Genomic DNA, 26,680 nt, shown 5'->3' with positions numbered 1-26,680 from the left:
TCTAAAAATGTCTAAACCCAGCTCTATGGGTAATGGCAGTGCTATTTATACAAGACAAATTTCCACCTGGCAAAACCAGACAAAAAACCAGGGTAAAATATCAAATGATAACCAATATCACGAAGTCTCCTAAAAAACAGAGGGCAAATGATCCCAATCAGCTGTCACTCTAATTCATCCCTTCACAAACATCTACTTTTTCTGGTTGATCTTTATTCTTCACTTGCTTCTCTCCCAACTATTTGCTCATCCCTCAGCCTCAGTTCTCTTCCTTTCTTGCTTCTTTCACTGCATTTCCGCTGAGAAGGACACTTTCGTATAATTTTGATCCCTTTTGTAACAACCTGCAAAGGACTTCTCAAAGGCAAGGCCATTTCTAGAGAAAAAGTCACCTTTTTTTTTTTTTTTTATTAGGCACTCAAATACCATTTCACAGTTTACTTCAAGAGAAGAAGAAACCCCCACTGGTAATACTCCTTTGTTCATTACCCACTATAGACTGTGCAACCTTAAACTGCTCCAGCCTATCTTGGAAAAAAGTCTTTGTTTTGACTGATTTTGTCCCCCCAAAAACCTGCTCTCTTGTATGTTAAGCAGTTTCCCAACACTCATCCACTCACCATCATTAAAAGGAAACTCCATATGAAAAAAATACGCAGAGATGAGATTCAGGCTGTTCCTACACAGCAACTTTGCCAACATATTTCAGTAGCAACTGCCCTCTGCAAAGGAAACATTAAAATGCCTACAAATCCATATTCACCAAAACATGATAGACTTCATCCAGTAAAGCCCCTAAAGTATTGTGGCCAAAACTAAACCACCACTACACAAGAAAATACACCCAGGTAACAGATAAAGGACTACAGGACCCGGTTAAATAAGAAAATACTCCCCAGAAAACAACTGCTGATCCCTGAACACTGAAACATGCTAACAGTTCTGGGTCCTGACACTCAACAGGTATGTTCTAATACTGAATGCAATGTGTGTACCAAAAGACCATTCATACCACTCCACTAGCACTGAGGATAAGCTAAATTCCTATTTAAACACCTGTTCCAACAAGATCAAGTTTTCTAACAGTACATGCTAGAGGATTTGTTCTCTCAAATTCCATGCTTGAGCTCCTATGCAATAGAAAGACACCACTTTCATAAACGAAACCAGGTGATCCAATAAGATTATTTATTAATGTTCCACCAACACGGATATTCAAACTTTCACAAGTGTTCACCAAGAAGCAAACCCAATCACAACAATATTTTACCCACAATTATGAAGACATATGCAATCTTCCATGAAATAATTCAGTTCTGTTGAATATTTTTATGAGTCCATGATAAATGTTTCGAAGTCTTGGTCGAGGTCTGAAACAAGGGCATCCACCAAGTCTTCAACTGAAGGTGATTTCTGAAGCATACCTACAAAACCAAGACAACAGACTCTTAGCAAGAATATTATGGCCTTGAAAGCTTTGTCAATACTACTACTTACTGCTATCTAACTTCGAATGTCACAATATGACAGAAACAGCTATCACATTTCTTTGTCAAGAAATAACTGCAATTATAGTGTATAAAGATTATTTGTTTTCTTCAAGCTACCTTTTACATGTTACCACAGAATTGACAGGTTTCAAGATTGTTAACTGATTTTTATCATTACAATCTTGCTTAAGCAGGGAATTATTTCCATTTTAAAGCAATCTAGCTATAGATTCAGTCATTTCCAAGTGACTGGAATAAATCAGTGATTGAGTGGATATCTAAATCCTTATCTGCTAACCCTCAGGTCTGACAGGGCCAGAAAAAGCAACATATTTTCTCAAAGTGTTACACACTTTCATAGCATTTAATTTAGTATTTAAAGTACAAAAATATCTGATTTTTTCAGAAGGTATGAAACAGACAAAAGCATTTTCAGTGCACTGTGGGTTTAATTTTGCCCCTTTTTTTTTTTTTACAGTATCAGGACTTTTATTAAGGATTTTAATTAGTGCAGCTGTAGCTCTAGCATAGCTACACAATAACAGACAGGGAAATCAGCATAATGAAGAATTTGTACTCAAGTACTTTGTCTGGTAACTATAACAAACAGAGCAGCTAAAAATCCCACACCTTCCTCCAGAATCCCGGTTTTTAGAAAGCATGAGAATGTACCCTGTAAATTGATAGAATAAGGGGTAATGGCTTTAAACTGAAGGAGGATAGCTTTAGATTACATATAAGGAAGAAATTCTCCCCTGTGAGGGAGTGAGACACTGGCACAGGTTGCTGACAGAAGCTGCGGCTGCCTCATCCCTGGCAGTGTTCAAGGCCAGGTAGGATGGAGCTTTGTGCAACCTGGTCTAGTGGTAGGTGCCCCTGCACACGGTAGGGGGTTGGAACTAGGTGAGCTTTAAGGTCCCTTCTAACACAAATCAGTCTATGATCCTATGATTAAATTATTTTCAGATGTTTCTTTGTACTTAACATTACTGCAATGTTGGTCTTTTCAGTGTTATGAACATTTTCAATATTATATATGGAAATCTACTGCATTACTTGCACCTGAAAAAAAATAAATACAAACAGTAGAGCTGCCAAATAATGTAAAATTTAATCTTCGTACTTCTTTGAAGTGATCTGTTCTTTCTGACAAATGCCAATGTAAATATAACCTCCTTCTACCCTTTCTGATCGGCATACCTACTGAACATAATTTTATACTCTTTCACATCCTCCACAATATTTGCTTTCAGTCAAAATTATAATTGCATGCTGCTAAAAGCCAGAATCTTTCACTAGAACACAATGATTCAAAACCCACCAGGAAACAGAACACCTCAAGGTAATTTTGTGTGAGTAACCAAAAAGAATGTTCTTGCTAAGACTTCACAGAATCCCATTTCAATCTGATTTAAACACATGTTGCAAATGTCAACACACACTGCCATAACCCAGTAGATTTAATACTGAACACTAAAAGTAGAACAAATCTTGTACTTATATAAAGGTTAACTTCAAATGCTGTTAAAAGAAATTTGCACCACACTATTTTCAAAATGAAAGAGAACACAATTAGTATTTCCAAATACTTGGTAAACTTGTCATCATCACAGTTAAATTGCTGTGGAATTACTTCTAGTCCACGATGAAAAATGCCTTGCTATGTACTGGGCTGAGAAACAGATGTGTCCAGACACCAGCTATTAATCTAACCCCCTCAGAGAACCATGGCCTCTTGCAGACTCCTTCTCTCAGGTTCCTGAGTGGGCTGACTGGGTGACATGCGTATTCGCTTCCTAACGGCCTTGGAAAAACTCCGGTTTAAACTTGTACTATTTTCCTGCATGTTTTCCCTGAAGTTTAGAGAATGACTTAAGAAGGTGACATGGATGGCAGCCCACTGGAACACGTACTGTCAGGCACGACTTCTGGAGCTTCATCTTAAACTCAGTTGAAGCAGTCCAGTCCCAACACTGCAATTGGTTCTGCCTTTTTTTTTTTTGTCTCATTTCGCCTCAGACATTTACGTCTGAACTAACTGGCTTTATTTCTAGGTACTGAACAGTAGGAAAAGCTTCATGGGTGCCACTCATCTGACCTTTTTCAGAGGTCTACTTTATGATGAGTTGAGCCTATGAAGAACCTACTTTTCCCTTTATCCCAGAAAAGAAACCTGGATGACTAGCTCAGGTATAAAAATCTCAAGACTCCAATTTTTAAGGTGTGGCTCTATAAAAGAACTATTTTTCTCTATCCAATGTGCCTACTTCTATCAGACATCAATATGGAGGGATGACTTTAATGCTGCATAGACAGTATATAAAGATAGCCATAACAGACATAACCACCACTGCCCAAGCCCCAAAATATAAATAAAAAAAATCCCCTTCCAAATCTGACATTATAGGAAGCAGACAGCCTGGATGATGGCTAGCCAATTCTTTTGGCATACTAAAATTTATTCTGCTGTTGACAATTCTTAAAACTACGATTATTAGTACATTGAAAAAGAAGAAAAGCTAACAATATAATGATTAGGGGGAAGAACAGAGACTGATGATGGGATTACCTTCAAGTAGATTTAATTTCCCTCTTACATAAAAATGGCAAAGCATAACAAAAACATTCCAACCCTGGATATTACAAAATGAAAGAAAGAGACATAATTAACTACAGTACACTTGGATTTGTTTTAGTGCAGCCGAATACAGTCTTATCAACTCTTACCCAAAGCTTGTTACAAATTGCATTCATTTGGACTCCACATGGTTTGTCTTAAATATGTAGGAGAATTCAAAATCGTTCTGGCAGTAGTGATGTCAAATGACTTCCTATCCAGTAGTTCCAACTTTTGATAGTACAAACAGATTTCAGATTTCTTACATTAGTGGTCTACTGCATTGCTGTTTTCCCACCACTGACATCAAAAGCAGGCCTTAACAGAACTTGCTTTTGCAAGGGAAGGATGAAGAGTAACTGAGGTCATTGCTGAACTCCTACTGCAGTAAAATGATCATGCCCTTATGAAATAAATAACTACAGATTTTAGAGCAGACAACGCCAAAAGAAACAGACACTGATGGTATTTCTGTGTTTTAACCTCTTACTCCACACAGATGTGTTAAGAATGGTCACGTCCCCCTTTAAACTCCATAAACTATATCAAAGCAAGATCAGCTTTGATATATTGTAAGTACTCAGCACTTCAGTTTAAATGATTTAGTACGGTGTCCACAAGGTCTGATGGCTGCAGTTTAAAATCTGTGAGTGTACTTCATACGTTCAGCCCAACTCCTATTTCAGCTCAGTCTCTCCCAAGCCTAAGGCAACTGCATAGCTTATCTTCTCTGCTTTGAAGTTTTCTTTCACATTACAGCACCGTGGTTAACCACACCCTTTGGAAAGATGGTTAGCTATAACCTACAATCACTGAAAACTGGGAGAAGAATAAAGCCTGTGGCAAAATTTGGCCTCTACTCCTTTGGAACACTAATTATTTTGGGTCCATGTAGTTTGAGTTAATGTATGTTGCCAGTCACATCACCTTTTAAGATTTATGCATATTTCTTATACTTTCAAAGAGACCTGAAAGATTTTTACAGCCTCTTCAAATCCCAATTATTCCACAAAGTACAATCTGAGGCACTGAAAAACAAAGTTTAAAACTGCATTGGAGCAAATGTGCTTTTATTTACACATTGATTACCATGTATACACACAGCTGAGTATGTCTGTAGTATGACACAGTGTTACCAAGTCAAGAACACGACTTCACTTGTATTTTGCACAGGGACTTCTTCAGACACCCAGAGGGCAATGTGACTGCATCAAGCCTGCAGGAGAAGCACACTCCAGGATATGTTCCCACATCATCCAACCCAGTACTTTTCACACTGCAATACATTTTCTGCCTATGCACCTGGGTTTCTTTCCAGTTAGGGAGTGCCAAGAGAGACAGGGAGGGATGGTGCACACCTGAATCTTGTTCAGACCTGCAACCAGCACACAACTGGACCTGGAAGGGACACCTGGGTTACATATCTTTAAAGGAATTTGAAATCCCTAATGCCATATAGTCCTGGGAAGCAGAGGGTCTGCAAGAACCACGTGGCCAACCCAAAATGAGAGAAGGACCAAGCTCTTCTCAAACTGCATTTCTCCTCTAAGAAAATAAATAAATAAATAAATAAAGCTTCATGGATAGAGCATTGTTCACTCATGATTTAATTGCTCCTGCTATCTATATTTGTAACTCTTTCTTTATTTCGCAGATTACCAAAGGATTAAGATAAAAGGGGTCACCTTCAGAAAATGTTAAAAAAGGTTTCATAAAGCCTCTGTGTTGTCATTTCGGTTCTTTTTAAGTGGAAACAAATGCCAAGAGAACCAAATCCAAAAACAAAAAAAAAAGTATATTGTGTTTTTGAATTAAAGACTAGTCCAAACAGGAATCTTGACAGTAACTCCACTGGGTGGCAGGTCAGATCCTTTATCTTCCCTAATCAGTACATCTATGGAATCATGTGGGAGAAAGATGAAAAGCCAGGGTCATATCCAAACACAAAAGAAAGACAATAGAAACCTTCTGAGGAAAAATCATAACAAAGAAACTGTATAAATAAAATTCACTTGTGAAGTTATCTATTAGCAAACAGTCAATGATTATTGCTAACTTCACAATGAGATATGGAAGCACTTCAAGGGGCATCCAAAAATCAGACTTGTACAAGCACATTTCTTTTTATAAAAAAATAAATAAATAAAATGCCTGAAGTTCCAGCCTAGGGAACTTAAGGTTTTTGAAACATGGCTCTAATGAGCACAGAATCTGGACTGTTTCCCTGAAGAAGAGTAAAATCAACAAACTTTTAAGTCTGATGGAATGTGTCTTTAATCAGGAATCAGTTTGGTCACCTGCTACAGGACTGCAGTTTTGCAACTGATGAAAACCAACAAAAGATGAAAATCAAGTATTCTGGAACATCCATAATGAAAACAAACAGTAAAGAGAGTCAGAAGCTGACTGAACCTAAACAAATTAAAGAACAAGTAACTGCTCTTACTTTTCTCCTTTAATTCTCAATTTTCATAATAAATTCAGAGCAATTAAACATAAACTTATGAGCTTTTCCTATCATGTGTGTTATATGATTTAACCTCAAATAATCCCAAGCAAGCAATCAAATTATTAATTGTCAAAACACCTGAGTCACCTCAGTTTCATTTTTCAGGAAGCCATTCAACCATGCTTAAGTTTTGCATAGTCTACAAATGAACATCACAATATGCACAGGCAAGGAACCTGCTGATGGATTCTGGTTATTTTTATTATTTTCAGTATCTTTTAAAAATTAATCTTTAAAATAATTTTAAGGAAATACAGAGTATAAAAGTAATATTCAGATTACAAAGTTGGGCAGGGAGATATCATGAAGAAAGGAAGATGTACACTTGATGGAAAACGATCAGATCATGGAATACTTAAGTAAACTGGATACACATAAATCCACAGACTGTTGTATGATGCACCCATGAGTACTGAAGGAGCTGGCAGATGGCACTGCAAGGCTACTCTCAGTAATCTTTAATCAATCATAGCAACTGGACGAAGTGCCAAAAGACTGGAAAAAAAAAAGCAAATGTCACTCCTACCTTCAAGAAAAGCAAGAAGGCAAACCCAGGGAACTAGAGGTTGGTCAGTCTCACCTCAATCCCGAGGAAGATGGTAGAGCAGCAGATCCTGGAAACCATTTCCAGGCTCATGAACAACAGAAAATAGTAATGAGGAATAGTCACCACGCATTCACCAAGGGCAGGTCATGCTCAATCACCTTGATAACCCTATTTGATGAAGCAACTGGCCTGGTACAAGTGGAGAGAGATGCAGATATTTTCTACCTGCACTTCAGTAAGGTCTTTGACACTGTTTCCTGTAAGATCCTGCAAACCGATTGTACCATGTTCCACTGTGGTAAAGCCACTTGCACTTCCACAGATGAATTTTGCGAACTTCATTCAAATATTTGATTCAAGGGAGCACACTGCTAGCAACTTCACCATATCCTCTAGGACACTTCAGGAAGATTCCATGCTCAGTAAAATTAAAAATACATCCCAGAAACAGAAGAGATTATAAGCATAAAGAAAATACGTTTTTAAATACCAGTTATCTCCCATACAAGTTACAATAAAATAATTGGATTTCTTTGTAAAGATGTATGTTTACATACATTCAGAGCAGCCTGCGGAGAAGGACTTGGCGGTGTTGGTTGATGAGAAAATGAACATGAGCCGGCTTCAGTGTGTGCTCGCAGCCCAGAAAGCCAACCGTATCCTGGGCTGCATCAAAAGGAGTGTGACCAGCAGGTTGAAGGAGGTGATCCTGCCCCTCTACTCTGCTCTCGTGAGATCTCACTTGCAGTATTGTGTGCAGTTCTGGTGTCCTCCACATAAAAAGGACATGGAACTGTTGGAACAAGTCCAGGGGAGGGCCACGAGGATGATCAGGGGACTGGAGCACCTCCCATATGGAGACAGGCTGAGAAAGTTGGGGCTGTTCAGCCTGGAGAAGAGAAGGCTGCGTGGAGACCTCAGAGCAGCCTTCCAGTATCCGAAGGGGGCCTACAAGGATGCTGGGCAGGGACTCTTCATCAGGGACTGTAGTGACAGGACAAGGGGTAACGGGTTCAAACTTAAACAGGGGAAGTTTAGATTGGATCTAAGGAAGAAATTCTTTACTGTGAGGGTGGTGAGGCACTGGAATGGGTTGCCCAGGGAATTTGTGAATCCCTGGTGTTGCTCAAGGCCAGGTTGGACAGAGCCTTGGGTGACATGGTTTAGTGTGAGGTGTCCCTGCCCATGGCAGGGCAGTTGGAACTAGATGATCTTAAGGTCCTTTCCAACCCTAACTATTCTATGATTCTATGTTCCTGTCTTGAAACTACTTAATCCACAATTTTGGACTATAGTTTTTTGAGGTTACAAACACAGCCTCTTCAAGAACAGTAAAGAAAGGCAAGTTTGCAAAGTCATGCTGAATGAAAAGCAACTCTTTAGATCAGAAATATAAATAGACTAATCTAGAAAATATATAATTGCTTAATACATGATGAGTCTAAGGAGAGCAGAGGTTATGGCCTCAAATATAAACAGATGGGTGAAAGAACTGAAATGTTCTAGTTACGAAAACTGTGCTGATCGCATGATGAAACACAGACACATTACCACTCTCTCCCTTATCTGAATAAAAACCATCCACAACTTCCAGTTTACCAAACTGGAGTGAACAGAGGCCAACAAATTAATATTTGTTCTTACCATTAAGAATTTCAGATTGAATTGAAAGATGCCTCTTAAGAGCATTTAGGCCTTACCATCTGCTCATATCAGGAACACCGACAATAATGCAAAAATGTTTGGTTTTAATATTGCAACATTACAGAGGAAAATCTTTATCCTGGTCTCACTGACAGAATTGAGATAAAGTCAGCAGTTTAAGAAACTTGTTTTATTCTCTTGACTTGTTTAATACTTAAAGTGTAATAATATAGGACTTTTGCTAGCACAATGAATGATTTTAAAAGTTATTTTCCAGGTTCAAAAGGCACACATTGTATTAAGAGGAATAATGAAGTACGTTCATTATGAATTTCAGACTTGCATTTCATGAGAATGTATACTCAAAGTACTGATAAAGTCAAAGCTATTTTGAGAATAAAATGATATGCTCAAAACAAGTTCAAATTCTTGCATACAAAATAACCACATCTGTTATGAATTTCATGTATGTGTTATTCAATTTCTGTATCCAAAAAAATCTCATCTATCTTTAAGTATGTGATACTCTTATTCTGAATTCTTTAGACAGTCTTGTAAAACAACCTCTTTCAACACTTCACCCCAACTATCTATGTGTGGGTTTTTCCTGTGTATCACAAGTTCTACTGATCATGATACTAGTCCACTTCACTAAATAAATGAACAAGTTTTCTTTCATAAATCCAATGAAGATTATAATTAAACAAAAAGTACCAAATTGGGAAATTATTTCTTCCTTGAGCAACGGAATGAAAGGCTTTGGGTTTTTTGTACCTTGAACCATAAGTATGGGCTCTTTTCCACCGCCGTGCGCCAGCATCTCTCTACGGTAACGCTCACCCATTGCCCTGGAGAAACATAGATGTTAGAGCCATCTGCAAACAAAACCTGCTCAGCTTTCAGTCACATTTGCTTTTAGGTTCTCTACAGAACACAGAGACAGAAGTCAGATGAAATTTCCCACCCGGAAACAATGATTGCCTTGATTCCATTTTGACTGCTGAAATTCCAATTACATGCAAAATTATGAGTAACTGAATTAGACAAATTTTATACATATGAATATGTGTTGGTGTCTATAGAAGTGAATTTGTGAACAACAAATGGAGCCTTCGTTACTCCAAGGGGAAAAGTCACTCTGTTACAATCCTCTGAACATTCAGCTAAGGTATAAGAGCACTCATAATTTATGATCTCAAAATTTACCTTTTAATTTCACAAAGCAGAATGAGTAGGACAGCTCTACTTAGCTCTGAAGTTGGTGATACAAAGCTTGTTTAATACCAGCAGTTGCTTTGATTTTAATAGAAAACTGCAAGCAAACAGGCATCTATGAAAATCAAGCTCTCTAGTTACAGTAAATATGGATTTCAGTGCCTCCCAAATGGCATATTTTAGAACATCGATGCAAATTTTTTTCACCAGTAAACATGTCCCAGAGTACACTTTATACTTGTGGTTATTTCCTGTTTTGTAATCCTCTTAAAATCAAGACAAAGGCTAAAAATTTACATTTAAAAAGCTCATCAACCTATGTGGCCCCTGCTGTTTCATGCCTTCCAGAATTAAGTAGCATAACGCTGCATTCTACTTAGTAATTTCTCTATTTTTACCGATCGAATGGGTCCTGAGCAAAACACTGTTTCCACACCATGGAGGCAACAGCTCTAGACATGAGGTAGGAGTAATATTTTGCACCGTAGCCCACAAGATGACTGAATCGCAGCTGCCAGGCCTGTAAGGAGAAAACAAACACAAACCAGAAGTAATCTTTAAAATTCTTTAAATTGTTCAGCATTTTCTGAAGTATGATGGAAGAGATCTATTTATGACAAACAGTTAAAAAAAGAAAAAAAAAAAAAGAAAAAAGAAAAAAAATCAGCCACCACTATAAATCCCAGAATGAATACATCATGTATTCTAAAGAGCACTTTTCAACCTAAATACTGTGTATCCAATATACCTATTATCACAATTGAAATTATACATAAATAGGGTCAGAAGGAAAGAAAACCAAGCAGTAAAAAATGCATTCATATTTGATAATAGCTTTGTTGTTCTACTAGTCTTGAAAGAAAACCACAATTACCTTATTACAAGTAACAGCACGTTTTATAATTTTCCATGTGGGTAAGTGAAATATCAAATTTGAAAAAATAAAATTTATAAGCTTTTGCCACAAACAAAATGACAACAGGGACTTGCATTTAATACTATAAAAAAATACAGTTTCCCATATGTCAAAAAAACTCAGGGCAGACAAATTACATTAACATGCAATGTCATTGTTCAGAGATTTGTTTGCACAGTTTTAAACGCATATATATAGCAGATTATCATCCATAATTATATTGTTACTCATTTATGTAATATTACTTGGCTTTATGACTCATTTCAGTGACAGTGGACTCCTTTTTAAATGCTGATTGGTGTTGAATGTTGACTTAATATTTTCTTAGCAAAGAAAGTCAGAAGTATCAGTCTTGCTTTCACAGAAATAAAAATACCTTCCCCCCTCCCTGACTGTAACAGAGTCATTTAAAATGGAAGAGATCTCCAAATCTGGTCCAACCCTTGCTCAAAGGAGAGCCTATTTTGATGAGATTTCTAAGGGCTCTGTCTAAAGCCTCAGTACCTCCAGGAAGGTACTGGTACACCACCTTTCTGGTACAATGTGGAAAGGCAAGCAGGTCCAAGCTTTAAAAGAACTTGTTTTCCAACAGATTTGGACACATTTTTTGAACTGAAGATGGATGAGTGGTTAGATGAAGGAATGAGAAACTCTTGTCTGTCAGCTCTGTGTGGAAATCAAAGAGGAGACAAGTCCCACCTCTTATTTGTCCTCCTATCCAAAGTAAAAGCTCCTAACATCCTTGTGATATGACTGTTGTCAAGGTTTTGTGGATACTACAGTAAACAATTTTAAAGAGGAACTAGAAGATAAACAATAAAGTACCATTACAGATGTTTAAATTTAAATCTATGGACTGCCAGATGCTTGTTCTTATCCTAAAGTCAACAGCTAAACTTTTAAGGCAGCCAAATATAAAAGTGAAGGGGCATTAGCAATCTTCCAGAATTATTTATCTTTGCAATTCTTTATCACACTGTAAGTAACAATCTCCTGATTTTCAACAGCTGAAATAAACTATTTCTTAATTCAAGAAAAGTGCTGATCATCAGCTTATTCTCCATTAGACATGTCAAAGATTATTAAAAAACAAAACAAAACAAAACAAAACAAACATAATCCAAACCAACCAAAAACCAAGACTGTGGAAAAAGAAAGAATTTGTATTTTAGTCAGTCTTTTTACCTTAAAAACCATAGTAGACAGTGGCCTATAATCTAGAACATTGCGAACAGCTGATGAAAAACAAAGTTGTTATCTGCCTTTTCCAAGCAACACCTACAAATAAACTTCTCAAAGTTAGCTGTAATTCAGCCATTAAAAAGCTACTTTTAACAAGCTGGTTATCTCCACCCTAAAGACACGTATCCGAAACAGATGGAATTTGCCATGGGTGAGCAATCTAGCCTCTACTGGTAGCCTACATAACTAGTTGAAAGCAGGAGCAGCAAAGCTAGAGGAGATGAAGAAACGTCTCCAGCCTTCAATTTTCCTGTGGGTCTTGATGCATAATGCACATTCTTAAGAATTATTAATTTTTTTCTTTAAAGTAAACACCAACTGTACCATATCTCATGTAATGCAAGTATGTACAAACATTCAGCTAGGATACGGATTCTCCAGTGGTTGCCGTGTTTATACTTTAAAAGTACAGTTTTTCTAAGTAGTCCCTTAATTATAACCATAATCACTAAACTAAAAGCACGTTCTGAAACACATAAGCGAGCCTACATTTTTAGAAGAATGAGCAGGAAAATGACAGGTTTGGGTTTATTGTATCGCAAATTTTCAAAGTTAGGATTAAAAGTTTCAACTTGAAACTCTCTCAGGAATGTGGAATACTTCATTGATGAACTGCTTTCACATACTTGGAAATCTAAATAATTTCCAAACACATTATTTCAGTGAAAAATCCAAGTCACTTTTTCTGCTAAAACCAAAAAATTTCAGAAAGAAAATATTTTAATCCATCATATAAACTGCAACTAGGACAATATGTCTTCTTTAACAGCTCAGATTACATTGTGCACATCAAATGCTCTTGCATTTAATGGTCTGCACCTAAAAGCCAGCTTGTCTGCAGTTCCAGGATGATCAGCTATTCCATACATCAAGTTTGCTGCAACTCTGTCATAAGTAAGCCAGGAAAAAAGAACATCTTAAAACCTATTAAGACCAAAAGGTTTTCTGAGTTGGTACCTAAAACAGCCCTCAGTACCCTCTGTTCAAATGTAAGACATTTTGTTTGACCTTTGCTAATAAAATTAAGTAAGAAACTTCACATTGCTTCCTTTCCAAAGAGAAAAGATAGGAATATAGAAGGAGCAAGGAAAGACACTGCTCATCTCTCCCTGCATTTGGGAAGGCTTTCAAATATGATGAAGTTAAGAATTCAAATATTCACTAGCAACAGAACAGTATCCAAAAAAAGAAATAAAAGTAGAGGAAACTCAATCCATCTTAAGACAGATGTCTAATACAGATAAGGTATAGATCATTCTCTCTTCCTTCATGGGAATACATAAGGAACATACTTTTGGATAGCTCAAGTTATGTAAGATGACTACCATCCTTAAATGCAGTTAAGATTGTTTTCTTATTGCAAACAGCAGTAAAGGAAATCTGATTACAAACTCCCATTTCATAGTGAAGTGTGGGGTTTTTTTTTCAGACAGTACAGATTTTCCCCACTCTAGAGCATCAATAACTCTAGCACGTCATCATTCCCTGTCACTAGTTTTCTCTCAGTTCTCACACAAAGTTTTGGATTATAAATTCCCAGTCTTCAATATTTCACCATTACCCAGTACCTATTACATAACTTAAGAACATTTTCTGATTCCATGCTCTTCTAGCAATTAACTTTCCAAAACTGGACTTAGCTACCTGCAAATAAGTGTTTAAACATTAAGCACATCCTCTACCCTCATTCATAAGGAGCTACCTGCCTGCATTAAAACAAATCTTCCTACTTCAGACAGATGAGATTAGGATCTAGGCAGTAAAACATTCAAAAACCCCAAGAATACATAGGCAAATACTCCTTTAAAAATTTCTGAGAATGAAAAGTAAACACATCACTGTGAATGTGTTTAAAACTAAATGATTCCCCTTTCAGCATAAAACTTTATTTTAATAAAATTAGCTATAGATGCAAAATGACTAGATTTCTTGTGTTATTTCGAATGCTGGGTAATTTCTCCACATTGAAAAAGGCATATCAATTTCCCTTTTGGGAAGGGTAAAGGCCAGACATGTAGAACTAGGGCCATCTCCTTTATTAAAAGTTGTATTCTTGTTAAGCAGCTAGAAAGTTAATGAAGACTCTGAGTAAACACTTCAAAAAGTTCCATGAACCCATTCCAAAAGTTTATAAAACAGTGCATTTTACAGCATAGCCCATGGGTTATGATAATATGCCATCCACAGGTCATGTTCATACCTGCTTTTTATCTAGCACAACAGACTGAAATAAAGGTGTATGACTGATCCACTGCAGTTATTATAGGGGCCTTTTTCCCCCCAGCATTACCAATCTTCCCTTATAGCCATGTCTGAAATACTTCCAAAATTCCATGTGCAATGGCTTTCCATCCTGTCATGTAACAAATAAAAATACCCCACTGGTACTTTTATATTCTTATACCTTATCAGGAAGTTTTTTAAAAGTTCTTGTAGGATGCATTCTTAGATTAAGATTCAGTTCATTTTACTTTGGCTACCTTAAACTAGGTGTCTTGCCCAAACTAGTCATGTAGGCTTCCTTTGTAGTCAAAGGAAAGAAGTATTTATCCTGTTACCTTTAGAAAGGATAGCACTACTACTCTAGGAGGAATCTGAATAATTTACTACAGCTTCTATCTTCTATTTAACAGTTAAGCCACCTCACTCATTTGAACAAGATGGTAGGATCAGTTAAAGTACTCTGTTTCGAAGACTATATAAATTAATTTAGGATTCATTTATCTGAATTCTAAATTCAGAACTGTGAAGATTATCACAAAAATAATCTGAGATAAAAAGACAAAACTGAAAGAAAAAAAATTACAGGTAGCTTAATATATACTAACCTTGCTTTTGTTTCTGAGCATGGGTAATCACTGTTCCATGGAGCTCCACTAATGACATGGAAGCAGTACTACAAAACCCGATTAAATCTTTTGGACAGAAAAAATCCAAAACAACAAAAAAACAACCCTACAGAAATTCTCGACAAGTGCTTGAACTTTTCAAAATGCTGTTCCAACAGTTTCTGCTGTGACTACAGTTATTTCCAAGTATATTTAAGTCCATTTTGCTTTTGCATCTTAATACAAAAACCACAAGTGAGAACCTGAAAAGACCCAGCACTAAATTAAGAAAAGTACAAAATGTGTGCTACAGTAATTACATCAATGCACAAGTTGCTGAATAGTTTCCATGAGGAACAACGTTTGATGGAGATGATATTTGGCACCCTCCCCCTTCTTAATTAAACTCTTACTCGGGCAGGAAATCCAACGGAGGAGCAGCCAACTTATCTCCTTCAGGGACAACTGGGTGGAGAACCTCTGGGTCTGGCACTAACGTGATATTATTGCTCTTCATGCCCTTGAATTTAGCTATCAGCAAGGGTGGAAAACTCCTGAGAGTCATGAAGAAGTTCCAGGCTCTGGTAACTCCCTGTGAACTAGAAAAGAATGGCGAGTAGCATGGTGCAGATAGGAGGGATGCTCCACGTTTAGCTTAGCAAGTTTCCCATTCTGGTATTTTAACTGCCGAGGCATGATTTTAAAATATCAGAGGGAAGAAGTGCTTTTAGTATAAGAAAAAACTGTATTATCTAATGACCAAGAGATCTGGTCTTACTTTTTTCCTTTGACTCCACTTTGCATTTTCATACTCTTCACACCCATATTTTGTTATAGAATCATAGAACAGTTAGGGTTGGAAAGGACCTTGAGATCATCTAGTTCCAACCCTCCTGCCATGGGCAGGGACACCTCACACTAAACCATGTTACCCAAGGCCTCATCCAACCTGGCCTTGAACACCGCCACGGATGGAGCATTCACAACTTCCCTGGGCAACCCATTCCAGTGCCTCACCACCCTCACAGTAAAGAATTTCTTCCTTAGATCCAATCTAAATTTCCCCTGTTTAAGTTTGAACCCGTTACACCCCTTGTTCTGTCACTACAGTCCCTGATGAATAGTCCCTGCCCAGCATCCTTGTAGGCCCCCTTCAGATACTGGAAGGCTGCTCTGAGGTCTCCACGCAGCCTTCTCTTCTCCAGGCTGAACAGCCCCAACTTTCTCAGCCTGTCTTCATACGGGAGGTGCTCCAGTCCCCTGATCATCCTCGTGGCCCTCCTCTGGACTTGTTCCAACAGTTCCATGTCCTTTTTATGTTGAGGACACCAGAACTGCACACAATACTCCAAGTGAGGTCTCACAAGAGCAGAGTAGGGGGGCAGGATCACCTCCTTTGACCTGCTGGTCACGCTCCTTTTGATGCAGCCCAGGATACGGTTGGCTTTCTGGGCTGCGAGCGCACACTGAAGCCGGCTCATGTTCATTTTTTCATCGACCAACACCCCCGAGTCCTTCTCTGCAGGGCTGCTCTGAATCTCTTCTCTGCCCAACCTGTAGCTGTGCCTGGGATTGCTTCGACCCAGGTGCATCCAGTCATCATGTACAGAGAATTTCAGTCTGATTCATAAACTACAGTGACTCCCAGAATTAGTGTGCTAATCTACTTGAATTAAACACCCTTCTCTGAACCTCTTCTATGCTCCCTTTCCCAAGATAACTATGCTTGCAGTTAGACAAGCTGAGAAGATTCCTGCTAAGACTCCTCTTTTTCTCTTGCTCCTAAACAGAAATGAGTGAGCAGCCCAGCACTGCTAGCAAGAGCCTGGGCTGTGGCTGCCAGGCTCCAAAGCTCAAGCTCTGCTGTAGGGCGTGCTTATTTTGGGGAGGCCAAATTGCCATACCAGAATTTGTTCTCACACTTTTCTGCTTAAACTACTCTAACTTTATGAAACAAGAAAAAGATCTCCACATACACTATGCAGCTTAAAGAATTCAGTCTTTTGTTCTGAAACAAAACACAGATTTTTTCTCCTTATTGTATTAGTTTGTTACATAAGTTTATAGCGTTCTTTGAAGATGGCCTCAATTCATTCTCACTCGAAGAAACAGTTTAATGAGGTTTGGAGTGCAGAGCCTGCAAACTGTTTGTGCCAGTAGGTACCTCTGGGGAAAAGCTAGAGCACTCACTGCCTGGCAGGAACAACTCTTTCCACAGGTAAGCAGCAGCTTACTTTCTGTGTATCTGGCCTGAGCCCCTCCAAGTTTTATGGAATTACATCATCATTCTGGTGTTTCACAACAATAAAAAAAATCCAATAAAGAGCTTTAAAGCCACTTCCTTTGCTGCAGTTTCTAATCTTGTTTAGAATAACAGAAAACCAATTTCAAGAATCCTTATCATATGCTGCACCCCTAACTTGCTTAACGTTAATACTCTAGTTTTTCAGTGTCATGTGTTTCTGTGTTAGGAGTGGGAGAGTGCACAAAGTAAACCAACCCAAAGACACCGTCGACATTTTAGAAAGCAAATCAAGCGAGAGATTAAGACTTTAATTTATAACACTTCTGTGTTTTTATTATAAAATGATAAATAAATCTAGCAAGGCAGGGAATGTAAATATTTTTGCAGTTGTTTACACTGGGGAAGAGGAAAGGAATTTAACATGCAATTAACCACTTAGGTGATTCTTGATATGTACCATATGGTCTTTGAATTACTTAAAGAAAAATATTTCATTTTTATATATAAACTATTAATGCATTTGAGCTGCTTACAGGAAAATCATTTAAAATTATTTACTCCTCTCCCTCTTCTCTCCTCCCCACAGAGAGACTGGAGGAAAGGGAACATGGGAGGTAACAAAAAATAACAACATCAAAAAGCTGTATGTATGATCTGCATTTTCCACAATCCTTAAAACTTGGGTTAAACACAGAGATATGAAAATTGATTCTACATTGTGTCCTTTGACTGATCTTATGTGGAAAGGTTGATAGACAGTGTTACTTGTAAACATAATAGCTGGTCGTTAAAGTAAAATATAATAAATATGCAATCAGACAATTTCCAAACAAGTCCTTCACGTTTTAACATGTAACTCTACACACATACACATACAACACACACACCACCCTATTATCAATTAATAATTTCTTTTACTGCCTAAGTTTTAAAGATTCATAAGCCTGAGATAAACTAGAATCAGACCACCACTGTGTTCTTTGGGTACAGACTCACACTGAAGCCCAAGGCTTTTATTCTACTTTGCCAATTAAACCTAATTTTTTGTATTGACCTATTCTTTGAAACAGACATCACGAATACTTCTTAAGGTAAACTCTTACAAAACCCAAGAAGTATCTTAGCAATGTTGTAAATGCAAAATATATTTGTCAATAATAATTTGTCAATAAAACTCAATAATATAAATTATCTGTACCTACACTGGAAGATGACATAGCTACTATATTACTGGAATGATCATTTACTATCTTTTGCCAGAGCCATTCCAGACAGGGATTTAGGAATCATGATTCTAATTCTGAATCTGTCACAAACTGCAATATGAACTTGAAGAAACTACTTTTTTTTTAACTTTTCTCAATCTAGCTCCCCTTCCTGTTAAGCAAGTGTGACAATAATTCATCTCTCGTTCTTTTCTCTTTTGACTGCAAGCTGTTCCTAGAAAGGACAATCTCCCACTTTACTTGAAGTGCATTTAATTTCAGGCCCTGTTGCCTGTGTTTATGGCAAAGATATATTCAGTTACATCTATCACTATTGAATACAGCTCCAGTACTGCAATCCTGGGGGAAAAAAAGGGACATGTGAGCTGTGAGAACAGAATTATACAAAACTAAACAAAGTAATCTGTGTTTACATATATATATAAAAAGCACATATAGCTATTTCAAAATGTTACTAGGAGATGTATGCAACTACTTCCTGTAGTGTTCCTTAAAACACTCTACTACATAGTAGATGCTATCACTAAAGTATGTTTGAGTTTCATGGGGCTAACACTTGCAAAAAGAATTTCCTTAAAAGTGCTTCATATCTTATGATATCTGTAAACACTCCGCTGCTGTAGATAGCTGCCCAGTGAATAGTGTCATATTACCACCAGAAAACAAATCTTCACAGTATTTGCTTTCAGCATTTTCTTTATCATAAAATGAACTCAACTCCACAAAGACAGACACCTAAACAAACCTTGAAGGGTGACTTTAAGAGCTTTTGAAAGTCCCAGCATCTACTTTAATACTGACCTCAGCAGGGCTCCAATCTTTCTGAAATGGCTTTTACCTATTAATTATTTATAGAACTATCATTTCCCCAGACTTCACTGAGCACTCTTTTAGTAATCTTTTCCTCAGACCCAAACTCTTCAACTTGATTTTATAGTATACTTTTAAGAAGGCTTACATGAAAACTAATCCAGGGATTTGCACTTTGTGTAAACAACTTTGGTTTCCAACATGGCAAGGTAAAAAATTACTTTGAAGGGGTTACACAAACTTTAAGGGGTTGAGTAATGACATATGACTTCACTTCTCTTCAAAACACTCCAAAAAGTGGAATGAGCAACATCAGCGCCTCTTCAAGTAACTAAAGAGAGAGAAAAAGTAGAAAAGCAATCTTTTATGAAGGCTCTCTGCCTTTAATATGAAATTTATGTCTCTGTGATCTACAACAGTGGTTTCTTTAAAACTCCCTATAAGGGAGCTCCTAGACCTACCGGCTGTCTGCTTCCTTCTTCAATAAATGTGGGAAAAGACTGACAAGACTTCAAAATATTAGATACTAACCATAATCACATTTGCTGTAAATTAAACCATTTTTTTCTTCTACTATCTGCTCACTCATAAGAGACAAATGATCAGAGTCACAATTTCGATTATATTTGTTTTTCATAAATATTTTCAATACCAGAACACACTCATGTGTGCTCACATGACTTTCTCTTTGCTAGCCAAACTCCATTTCCGCAACTTTCCTCACAGGTCATGTTTCCAAACCTATCATCTTCCCCAAACCACTTACCTGTATTTCCTCCAATTTTCTCAATCTTTTTAAGAGGTAGACACACCTTCTACAAGACACAACACTACCCACTGCTAAGTCCCCAACTTCAAATACAGAATTATATTTAAAAAAAACCTAACAAACCAACAAAAGAGGTATGATTTTCTTTAACAGCATCCCACAAATAAAACCACAATCTTATGGCATTTATTGTTCTTTAAATACTTACATATTTAATTGCTTTCCTAATGCAAAGTAGACTACTGCAGTTGGAAGGGACCTACAATGATCATCCAGTTCAACTGTCTGACCACTTTGGGGCTGACCAAAAGTTAAAGCATGTTATTGAGGGCATTGTCCAAATGCCCCTTGAACATGGACAGGCTTGGGGTATCAATCATGCTCTTCTTGTAAACTGGAATAACACTGTCTAGCTGCCAGTCAACAAGGACCTCCCCAGACTCCCAGGACCTTTGGTAGATGATAGAGAAGGGTCCTAACATAACACCCACTAGCTCCTTCAGAACTGTGATGAATTTCATCAGGCCCCATGGACTTCTGATACCGCTGGCTCCTTACAATTTCAGTGTCCACAAATGAAAAGTCACTGTTCCTGCACTTGCGGCCCTCAAACTCAGGGGACCAGACAGCCCAAGGTCTATCAGTATTATTAAAGACTGAAGCAAAAAGTCTGCATTGAATGCCTTCACTTTTTCTTCATGCCTGTTTGTCAGATGACCATCTTCAATATGTATTAGCCCAATTTTTTCTTTAGACTTCCTCTTGCTATTAATGCACTTAAAGAATCCCTTCTTGTTATCTGAAACAACACTGGCCAGTTTCAACTCTAATTGAGCTTTAGCATTTCACGTCTTCTCCCTGCATAAATGAAGCACAGGTATGTACTGTTCCTATGAAGGCTGACCTTGGTTCCAGAGATCACAGAGGTCTACCTTTCAGCTGTTCTTTTTAATTTCCTTTAACCTAGTTTTCAGTTTTGCTTAGGTTCTAAGGTTACATTAATTTAACTTAATAAATCTAAGACAAATTTGGGAAGATTTCAGATAGAATAAATATGAAGTGAAATTACAGTTTAAAATTCAATAGGCAGCCACTAGCCTTCCTTACCAATAATTTCAAGATTTATGTTCACCACTTGAGTAAAGTTTTCAGAATCCAAACCCACTTTTACCTTCAAAGGTTAAGGGTTATCACTTATTTATTTTAAGGCAGCTGCCTTATTGCTTGCCCCATCTGACAATTTATTCTTTCTGTATGGGGTGACTGATATTCACATTAAATGTTATACAGGACCGGAGTTATAACTATACATTAGCAGTCACTCCAAAAGCCTAAAAAGAAACCCTAAAACAACAAATGCCACAATGACACAGATGACAGATCCACTAACAAGATACTTCACTCAAACTGCCAGCCAGCCCTCAGTAGGCTGAGGAATAGGCCTGTTAAAAACAATACTCTCCACTCCAGCACCAGTACTGATGGCAATCATTATCAGTACAAGATTGTGATACAGAACTCCAGAAACCACACTGTCTCCAGTGTTGGCCTCTGGCTTATCTAACACCTTCAAACTCCTACGAAAAGGCTCCTAAGAAGGAAAAAGAGGCACAGAGCTGCTCCTTTGCTCTGAGGTGTTCTTCAACAATGTAAGAAGTGGGCTTGGACATATTGTGACATGTGATACAGAAACTATTTTCTCTCTTCAGAGAACCTAGTTTTCTTTGTCTAGTGACATCAACTCCTCTTCAGCTGACCAACGTCTGAGATACCTTTATATGTGCCCTCTTAATGAAATTTTTGTGTTTTCAGAATCCATGGCAAGCTACGTTTTCCTGAGGTGCCTGAGAGGCTCCCTGAGCAAGCACTCCAAATGTTATGTTGCATCTCCTCCATTGATTTCCTTTGTCAGGAACATGACAGACACAATCCCAGCAAGTTAAGACAAGGACCTAGCTGGAGCCTTCCAAGGTCAGGATCCCTGTCTGGGCAGAGTCCTCCCAGCTGCAGGAAGAAGAAAGACTAGCAATCACATTGGTGATACACCATGTTTCATGTACTTCTTCCCTCTAAGGTATCTATAAGAATATCTGCCTTGTTTTCTTTTGCCAAATTTGGCTGGCTAACCTATTTGGTCTCACAGGTGTTTTGGTCTCTCCAGTCACTAGCAACCACAAGCCATTAAGAAGTTCTCACGCTGCCAAAGAAACCTGCACTATAGACAAAAGTATATAAGCATAATTACAGCTGTAAACTGATGTAAATTTTACGCCACCACTACAGGTGATCCTTCTGAACTAATACGTACTTAACATGCTAGAGCAAAAAGGTATATAGCAAATTATTTAATGTTCAAAAAAATATCAAAAGGTTCCCTACATGTCAACGTGTTCCCTCCTATCAAATGTAATTATTATGATGTCTGTGGGTTAATTCCAACGCTGCACTCTCTATTCAAGTACCACAGAAGAAATTCTTCTGTTTCTGGAACAAAAGCTTACCAGAAGGCCATGTGATTTTTAAAAATGCAAAAGGGACTATTTAGCAGTGGTCTAAAAAAGAACATACATTCACTGTGCCTCACTCTTCAAAACCATTTTTCCTCAGACTTACAAGTTAAACCAGCAAACTTCCAGATTAGAATGAAGAAATCTTACAACGATGGGCAGGAAATTAATATATGCGTCCATAATATTTTATTGAGAATAAGAATTAGTAGTTCAGTGGAATTCCATATTTCACAAAGAAAATTCAGGTATGATGATTTGGGCAGCTGTTGTTTATTGTAAAACCACTTCATTATTGGGAACGGTTTCCTCTAACTGCAGGAGGCTGCAATATCCACTATCACTGCAGAGCCTGTTTACCCTGTGTCTCATTTTTTGTTACGATATTGAACCAAAAGCCACAGCAGGAGATAGGAATTATTGTGCTTGGCACAGAACTAACAATGGCATATCATTAAGTTTTGATGACTGTCTCAAAGGGAAGTAGCTTTCAAGTCTGAACTTGGGGGACAGGCAGGGGACTAAGCAACAGATCATGGGGAGGAACTTTGATCATGTGTTGGGTTAATCAAAGGGTCACCTGATACTTTTTAAAAAGTCTCTCTGGAAATCCTGGAGACAAAGGTGGAAGAAACCAGGGGAGATACTCTAAAAGCAGACAGTGTTATCAATTGCAAGGCAGATCATACATAGTAAATGGAAACTGGCTTTGAAAGAGATGAGAAATAAGCTATGATTTTGAGCAAAGGGAAAGCACTGAATCCCCCGCAGTGCACAGATTTTGACACCAAGCACATTCAGGAAGAAATGACAGAAAAATGTGTGGTCATTAATACTTGGTTTATCTTGCTTTCTTAGAAGAGTCAAAAGGAAGGCTGACTGCTTCTTAAAGGCATCACAAGAACTCAAGAATCCAGCATGTGCAAAATCTCTATTCATTTTCCAAACTCAGTAACACAAATCTCCTCTGGCAACAAATCCATCAGACACTACAAAAACAGGCAGATACATTCCCCCTGCCTGGCAGTCATTAGCCTCTGGATTTGGTAACAGAGCAAAGAAATCCCACTTGGAATTTCATCCTGCAGGAGCCAGCAGCAAACTGCGTACTTCTGAGCAGATAAACAATAGCCAGCCAGAAATGGAGATTTGCATTCTTCAGGAAAACAAAGTCTCATGGAGTGCTGTTTCTTTGTGCTTCCATCTGTCTACAGTCTGCTCCATTTTTCCTTTCTGCCTTGCATGTGGCACTGGCTTCTGTAACTGTCTGCGTCAACACAGCCAATGTACTACTGCGTGAAGTGCCAACTGCCCCATGCCTGTAAAACCTATTTGAAATCATGCTTCAACAGCGTTTTCTTTCCACTATCCCTCCTACTCTTGGTACATAAGACATGATATTTGCTGAGGATGATGCTTTGGTTTACCTTAAAATAGGTATCATCACATAAGTACAGCAGCATTTAATTATTAGGTGTAGTTTTTATGCCTCATTTTGAAAGTACAATCACAAAAAGATGCATAAAATTGTCCTATTATCAGAGCAGCACCTCAGAAAGACAGAAATTCATCTGCTGAAGATGTATGCTGTGGTACTACTTCAGAAAATGAGTCTGCACAATGAGATTGAAGCTCAAGTACATTCAGAGGATATTTGCTAAGTTTACTTGCCTGCCAGGAGCAGGAAGAAGGAATTAAGGTTTATCAGAGGATAACAATGGATGTTTCTGCAGCCCTGACAGATAATGGCCCAGACAGCTACTACAGAAAAATCACATTAATGCAGGTGAAAATAAAAGCTGATCTCTCTTACTAGCTCTGAAATTAAATGAAAGGAAGGAATAGACTTTCTTCTCTTAAAAAATAAAGCAAACACCTTTCACTTTCAAGACATTTACTTTTTTTTATCTGGACTACAAATTAAATTACAATATCCTAAGTTCAGAAGAAATTGCAGCACAGTACAACAAGCCAAATTATGGTCATTAAATACTCTACAGAGCACTAACATTCTTCTAGTGTAACGTTTTACTAAGTTTTACTAAAATTTAAATCGTATTACAGTTCTTGACATTCAATAAATTCTACATTCAATAAATGTGAAGAATATAGACTGACAATTCAAAAGTTCACAGTACACCTTGCTGGGATAAAGCTCCAGGCCAAAACTTGCTGTCCTTCATATTTAGGCTATGCTCATTACAAGATGTTTCACTCTTTTGAAGGTAACAGCTAAATAAAAAAATATTTTAAACTGAACAAAAACCACAGGCTAACTTTCAAAGCAGGTTGAACCATTTCGTTCACTTGATATCTAACCCCTGCAGAGGAATGGTGTAAAACAATACTTATAAAAATGCTAAGTGAGACATCACACTCTGAAGACATCTTGCTGCCAGAGGCAGTACAGTTTTGATGAGTAAAGGGCTCAAGCATGGACCTCATAATACCCTTTTCAGGGAAAGAAAGACTATTTTTGCTAAGGAGTACATTTCCTGAGAAGCAGAAAGCACAAAAAGGATCTAGGTGTTCTGACCAAAGTGTCAAACAATGATTTGGGCCATGGTCAAGCTGGGAATTCAGCTCCAAACAGCCCAGGAAATCCCATGACTATCATCTATGCAAACTGTACCTTTGGATGCCATGAAGTACAGAACAAATGCACACTTAGTCATGATGAATATCAAAATTACATAGTCCAGTAGAACTCAAAGCTTTAACGCTTTCAGATAGCACATGACAGGATAAGTGATGTGCCAAAGGTCACAGTAGTACAGTGACAAAAACTCACTTCCAAGTCCTGTTTCACACTGACTTGCTCTCACATGCCAACACTGACAGTATACAAAATGCAAAATGCAGCAAAGTGTTTTGTTGCCTTTTACAGTCATTTACAAAGCTAGAATAAACCCTTTCTCCAATGTATCGATTCCACTGCCTTCCTTAATAATTAAAAAAAGAAACCGTAATTCAAATTCAGCATAAGACTAGGCCCGTACAAAAACAGGTATATTAATTAAATTTTGATTTTCAGCTGAAAATTTCAAATAACTTACTCTTCACATAAAGTGGCTGAAAGAAAGAAAACTCAACATAACAATACAACAATAAGCACGTGAGTGTGCAGGGCAAAGGGCAGGCAGAGGTAGGAAAGAAAAGGTGTAGCTTATACAATCATTATGTTTCTACTCACTGTATTAGGTACATATGGCAATCCATAAACTTTCTCTTGTGTTTCCTTTAAAATTTCTGTGGTTGACTTTTTCAGAGGATGTTTCCCATGGTAGATTTGGTCCAAGGCAGCATAAAATACCTGAAGACATAAAAATACATGTTTGCCTTTGGCACATGGCATTGGCATTTGACAATCAAAAAAGACAAACAGAAAAGAAAAGAGAGAATAGGGGAAAAATGAGTGTCTAAATAATTTACATATGGTTTTGTAAACCTTCTAATTTTAGTATAACACATAACGAGAGAAACAGGTTTTTGAAGTACACTAACCACAATCATCCTGACCTCTCATAAATCTGTGTTTAGGTTACTGAGAACACTGGCAGTATAAATCTGCACTTTTAAATAAAATTAAGATCTGTCCCTAAATCTGTCCAGCAATTCGCTTTTTCAAAACTATTTTTGAAGTAGATTAATTTTTAAAATGATTTTATTAAAAAGGCTTAAACTTATTTGAGTGGACATAGCAAAACACTTTTTTCCAAGACATGTGCATGAAGACACGAGAAAACATATCTGCAGAGGCAAGTTATGGCCCAGGCAGTGAAAGCAAGAAGCTACAGACAGAGCTGCTGATGCTCCTAGAGTACTCAAACAGTGCAGTACTAAGACAGGTGCTTTCTTTATTTTAGCTCTCTCAATCACAGCAATAAATTGCGGGCAGTGTAAACTTAGCAATCACACTGCACCAGGAGGGTACTTTGCCAGAGGTTCATAGGCAATTTCTGTACAGAAGCATGTGAACTATAGCAGAACATATGCATGACTAAATTAGTGAAGTATGTGGTGATCAGGATAGCAGCACAAATAAAACAACTTTTCAAGCAAATATAGCAAAGCAGAGTATCTGGCACTTTCACAGCAAATATAAACTAGGCATG

General features: G+C 37.7%; 1 protein-coding gene across 1 annotated transcript in view; it reads right to left on the bottom strand.

Moving 5' to 3' along the window:
- Nucleotides 1-1,329: 1,329 nt before the first annotated feature.
- MIPEP (mitochondrial intermediate peptidase) overlaps nucleotides 1,330-26,680 on the bottom strand; it is a gene marked incomplete at both ends in the record, with an annotated part of 74,257 nt that continues 48,906 nt past the window's right edge. The window contains 4 exons of the mRNA XM_080614072.1: nucleotides 1,330-1,424; nucleotides 9,582-9,655; nucleotides 10,421-10,542; nucleotides 25,759-25,878. Coding sequence (XP_080470198.1) covers nucleotides 1,330-1,424; nucleotides 9,582-9,655; nucleotides 10,421-10,542; nucleotides 25,759-25,878 — 411 coding nt within the window. The remainder of the gene's footprint in view (nucleotides 1,425-9,581; nucleotides 9,656-10,420; nucleotides 10,543-25,758; nucleotides 25,879-26,680) is intronic.

Source organism: Psittacula echo, assembly GCF_963264785.1.
Source record: "Psittacula echo genome assembly, chromosome: 3".
In the NCBI taxonomy this organism is placed as follows: domain Eukaryota; kingdom Metazoa; phylum Chordata; class Aves; order Psittaciformes; family Psittacidae; genus Psittacula; species Psittacula echo.
This window is presented reverse-complemented; position numbering and strand designations above follow the sequence as displayed.